We start from the raw sequence: 4,777 nt of genomic DNA on the forward strand, positions 1-4,777 counted from the left end.
GCCACCGCCACGGCGGTGATCGCGCTCGGCGCCCGGTCCGCCCGCGGCGCCGCCCATCAGCTTGCGCACCGCCGACTCGTCCATCATCACCAGCTTGAGGCTCTGGACCTGGCCGACGTGGCCGTCAAACGTCAGCAGGCACTCGCGCAGGCCGAGATCCCACAGCCGGATGGTGCCGTCGTCGGAGGCCGAGAAGAGGAACGTGCCCGCCGCCTCGGGGTCGTCGTCGTCGCCGCCGCCGGCTCGGGCCGAGCGGCCGCCCGGCTTGCTGGCGCCGGCGGCCTCGCGTCGCCGCTCGAGGCGCCTCTTGGCCGCGGGTCCGGTCCACAGCGTGACGGCGTTGACCCAGTCGTGGTGGCCGCGAAGCGTGTAGCACTCGCCCGTGCGGAAGTTCCAGATCTTGACGTTGCTGTCGGCGCTGCCGCTGGCCAGGGTGTCCTCGTTGAAGTTGAGGCAGACGATGCCCTCGGTGTGGCCCTCGAGGGTGCGCATCAGGGCGCCCGTGCGCCAGTTCCAGATCTTGAGCGTGCGGTCCATGGAGCCGGTGATGAGCTTGGCCTCGTCAAACTGGAGGCAGCGCACGCCGCGCGTGTGGCCCTCGAGCTTGCGCAGCTGCTCGCCCGTCTCGAGGTTCCAGATGCGCGCGGTGCGGTCGTAGCTGCCCGTGATGACGACGGGGAAGGCCGGGTGGGCGAGATGCTCGCTGAACTGCAGGCACATGATGCCGTCGGTGTGTCCGGTCAGGGTGCGCGACACGTAGCGTCCGCGCCGCCAGTTGCGCTCGATGGCCAGCCGTTCGCAGTAGACCGACTTCCAAGGTCGCGTCTTGTAGGCGGCGGCGGCGGCGGGCGGAGCCTGTGCACTGGCGACGGCACCAGCACCGACACCGACAGCCGAGGCTCGCTGGACATCCGTCGTGGCGGCGGCGTTGGCGGCGTTGGCCGTCCCATCGGTGCAGCTGCGCTGCCTCTTGCTGGGCGGGCCGCCGCGCTCGGCCGCGTCGCATCCATCGCTGCTGGCGGCTTCGGCGTCCTGCATCTCGGCATCGGAGCCACCAGACATCGACGACGATCCCGCTCCGCCGCTGGCCATGACGAGCCCGCGATTGATGGCAGACGGGCTGCCGGCGCGCGACCTCGACTGCTTTTCGAGCGCGGCCGCGTTGGCGGCTGCCGTAATGGTCCGCTTGAGCGCTCCGCTGGCGAGTCCGTGGCCGGGGCCGCTGCCGTTGCTAGTCGGGCTGGCAGCTGCGGAAGCAGTGGGCGGATCGATGGTGAGCTGGCGGCTCTCGGGGGTGCCCGCCTGCATGCCGGGTCCGGGCACGCGGCGCCTGCGCTCGCTCAACAGCGGCAGGCCCCAGCCGCACTTTTCGCACTTGCGCTCGATGTGCTGCTCGCACATGTTGCGCCAGAGCAGGTCGTCGTCGGCCAGCTGCTTCCACGACCGGCTGACCTGGGCGGCGCGTCCGAGGCTGATGGCGTCGAGGTGGCCGAGCACCTTGAGCGACACCTCGCGCGGGAAGAGCGAGAACGGGTCGATGCGGATCGCCAGCGCCAGCTCCGACGACAGCAGCGACAGCTGGCTAAAGCAGCACATGGTCAGGATGCCCTGCAGGATCAGCGCGCGCCTCGAGTGCGACGACGAGGAAAAGAGCGACCACACCGTGTTGACGGCCGTCTGGTCGGCGAGCGGCAGGCTCTCGATCGACTTTGGTCGCAGCAAGGCGGCAAAAGAAGGGGCAGAGGCGGTCAGCGCGCGAGTCCGCGTCTGCGAGAGTCTTTGCCGGTCGCTGCAAAGGGATGCTCGAAAGGGGATGTACCACTTCTTCTATGGCGCACGACCTATAAGGAAGGTCGAGGCCTCAAACTGAGTGGGGATCGGTCTTGCATCGCTGCCTCACAGGACACCTGGGTCCCCGCGGCAGGCATGAGAGCGCCCGTCGCGGGTCTCCAGGCTGCCGACGCTGTTCTCCTGGCCAGTTTCCCGAGGAGAATGCGCAGCGTCGGCGCAGCGTGCCGCCTCGGTCGATGGCGCGGCGAAGCGCGAACATCAACATCGAGGCGAGTCAGGGGAGGACGGGACGTGGTCTGGGGCAGGAGGAGGAGGGGGAGGGGGAGGATCGGTAGACTAGGGAGAATCGAGGGACCGCTCGGAATGCTCACCTTTTGCAGCCGCGCAGTGGTGCCCTCGTCGGCCATCCTCTGGTGCCGGACGCACAGCTTGCGTGTGGCGGGCGGGACGAGGGGCGTGCTCGAGTTGTGGGCGGCGGCGGCGGGGATAGCTGCACCCGGTTTGGCGTCGGCAGGGCTGGCCGGCGACGACGAGGCGGCATCGACCTTGCTCATGGCGAGGTCCAGGCTCTCGTCGAGGCCACGCAGGCCGCCTCGGTGCAGGCCAGACGGGTTCGGGCTGCCGTCGACGCGAGCGGGCGACAGGCCGGCCGGCGTGAGGGCACGGCTGCCGCCCCGACCGCGACCGTGGCCGCGAGCGCCCGTGGCACGCTGGAACGAGATGACGGCCGGCGATGCACGCTCGCCAAAGGCGACGTCCGGGAACGCCGGGTCGGCGCCGCTGCCGGTGGGGACGCATCGGCGGTTGGTTGGCTCGGCCGGATCCCTGCCTTGGTAGCTGGCATCCGTCCTGGGCACCATGGACCAGCCGTCGCCCGAGGTCTCGGTGGCGGTGACGTTGGACGCGGGCGGCTGCACATACGCCGAGGAGAGCGGCGGCGGCGGTGGCGGCGATGACGTACCGTCGGCGGCCGCCGGAGGGGCCAGGTCGACGTCCGCGTGCGCTCGCTGAGAAGTGTGTGCAAGCATCGGGTCCGGGGTCCAGGTGGCTGGCGGGGTGGCGACGCTGAGCGAGGCCATGGCCGTCGACGGATAGTAGGCTGAGGCGATGGCGGCGTCGTCGTTGCTCGGTGCCGTGACGCTCACGATGCCTTGGTCGTTGTTGCCGCTGCCGGTGTGACGGTGGCGGTGACGGTGGTCGGTCGGATGCAGCGAGGAAGACGACGAGGCGGCTGCTTCGCCGCCGGCGATGGTGGATGGAGGGGTGCGAGACGTCGATGCTGTGGCGGTGGCGTCGTCGTCGTCGTCGTCGATGGTGGTGGTAGGAAAAGTGGTGGCGGGCGAGGGAGGAGACGAGGGGTGCAGGGGGACCTGTGCTGCGGAGGCCTCTGCGCCGGTCGAGCGCGTCGAGGCAGCGGGGCCAGCTGTCGCTGCCGGCCGGGCCATCTCCGAGTCGAGCACGGGGGGATCTACCATCCTGGCGCCATCTCGTCCCCGCATACGGCGACGTTGAGAAGGGTCGTGGTCGAGCTTGCCAGAGGGCAGCAGCCGGTGCAGCTGGATGCGGAGTGACGGCGAGGCGTGGGGGCCGGTGCCGTTGCAGCGTCGATGGCAGGCAAGGGAAGCGGAGTACGTGCTGCGGTGGCGATGCCGGTGGCGCGGAGGATGGAACGATGGCAGGAACGAGGATCAAAGGCGGTCGGTTGGTCGTAGTGGAAGGAAGGCAGGGGAAGGACGGACAGCCAAACGGGCGAGGCGAGGCGATTGCGTCGTCTGTCGCAAGGCTCGGCTGCGGAAGGTGCGGTGCGGCGCGGCGCGGCACAGCACACAGACGAGCCAGCCAGGCCAGCCACACCAGCCACAGAGATGGCGAAAAATCAGGCACGCCATGCCATCCAGTCAGGCAGGCAGCCAGGCCAAGACAAGTCGCGCCGCAGCAACGCAGCCAGCCAGCCGGCTTCGGTCGGTCGGCTGGTCGGCCCGTCGGTCCACGCTGGCCAGGCCACGCCGCTCGACACCAGTTGGCAAAATGACGCGATCCAGCGGGGCCTCTGCGAGCTGGGCCTCGGAAGCGAACCAAAAAGAAATCCCAGAATCCAAGACCCGAGGCAAGCTAGCTTGCAGCCTGTCTGAGCACGGCCGGCCCGGCTTGCCTTGACGTCAAGATGGCTGAGCCGCCAACAGACAGAGAGAGCAAAGCAGTCTGCTGCTGCAGCAATGCAAGCATGCTTGGTCTTGATGCTTTCTTGAGGAGGTATGAGTGCCTGTGCAGACTGAGAGAGGAGCAGGCCATCAGCAGCTTCAGCTTGCTTGGCTGCAACAGTTTCTGTGTGCAATCATCACAGCTTTGATCTGGCTGGCTGTGGCAGAATGGCATGATTGGTGTGCAGCAGCCAGCTTGTTCAAGTCAGGGCTGCCTCACTTCTAGTTTGGATGCCCCAGAAGCACTCTGATGGGCTGCTGTCCCAGTTGCCAACCAGCTGACTCCTCTGCAACACCATCATCAATCCCATCACCAAATTGACTGAGATCAGCAATGAAGCCATTTGTCAGCCCTACAGGCTCCTCCACAAAAAGCTCCCACGGTTCTAGGCCAAAGCTAGGGTTGATGAGGCCTGCAAGCTTGTACACGATGTTGTCCTGCGCTCCGGCAAAGAGGACGGCAACGAGCCCGACGCAAAACATAATGGACAGAAAAATGGGAGGCACCGAGCTCGTGAACAGAATGACGAGCTCACCTGCGTTGACTCGTGTACCCATGAGCCGACTGTCAATCTTGTGGACTTGTCTTGAGAGCCCGAGGGGCACTCCTGTTTGATCTTGATGCAGCATCTTTTGCACCGAACCGACGAGCCTTTCTTCTTGCCGGTTCGTCCGTAGGGCGCAAGAGTTTGTGTGTGTGTGTGTGTGTGTGTGTGTGTGTGTGTGTGTGTGTGTGTGTGTGTGTGTGTGTGTGTGTGTGTGTGTGTGTGTGTGTGTGTGTGTGT

At 66.9% G+C, this 4,777-nt stretch overlaps 1 protein-coding gene across 1 annotated transcript in view; it reads right to left on the reverse strand.

Moving 5' to 3' along the window:
- The window catches only part of PFL1_04476 (uncharacterized protein), a gene marked incomplete at both ends in the record, with an annotated part of 4,142 nt that extends 876 nt beyond the window's left edge, over positions 1–3,266 (reverse strand). Inside the window, 2 exons of the mRNA XM_007882000.1 lie at positions 70–1,707; positions 2,163–3,266. Of these exons, the coding sequence (XP_007880191.1) occupies positions 70–1,707; positions 2,163–3,266 (2,742 nt within the window). The remainder of the gene's footprint in view (positions 1–69; positions 1,708–2,162) is intronic.
- Positions 3,267–4,777: the final 1,511 nt, after the last annotated feature.

This window comes from Pseudozyma flocculosa, assembly GCF_000417875.1.
Source record: "Pseudozyma flocculosa PF-1 unplaced genomic scaffold scaffold00014, whole genome shotgun sequence".
Taxonomy (NCBI): domain Eukaryota; kingdom Fungi; phylum Basidiomycota; class Ustilaginomycetes; order Ustilaginales; family Ustilaginaceae; genus Pseudozyma; species Pseudozyma flocculosa.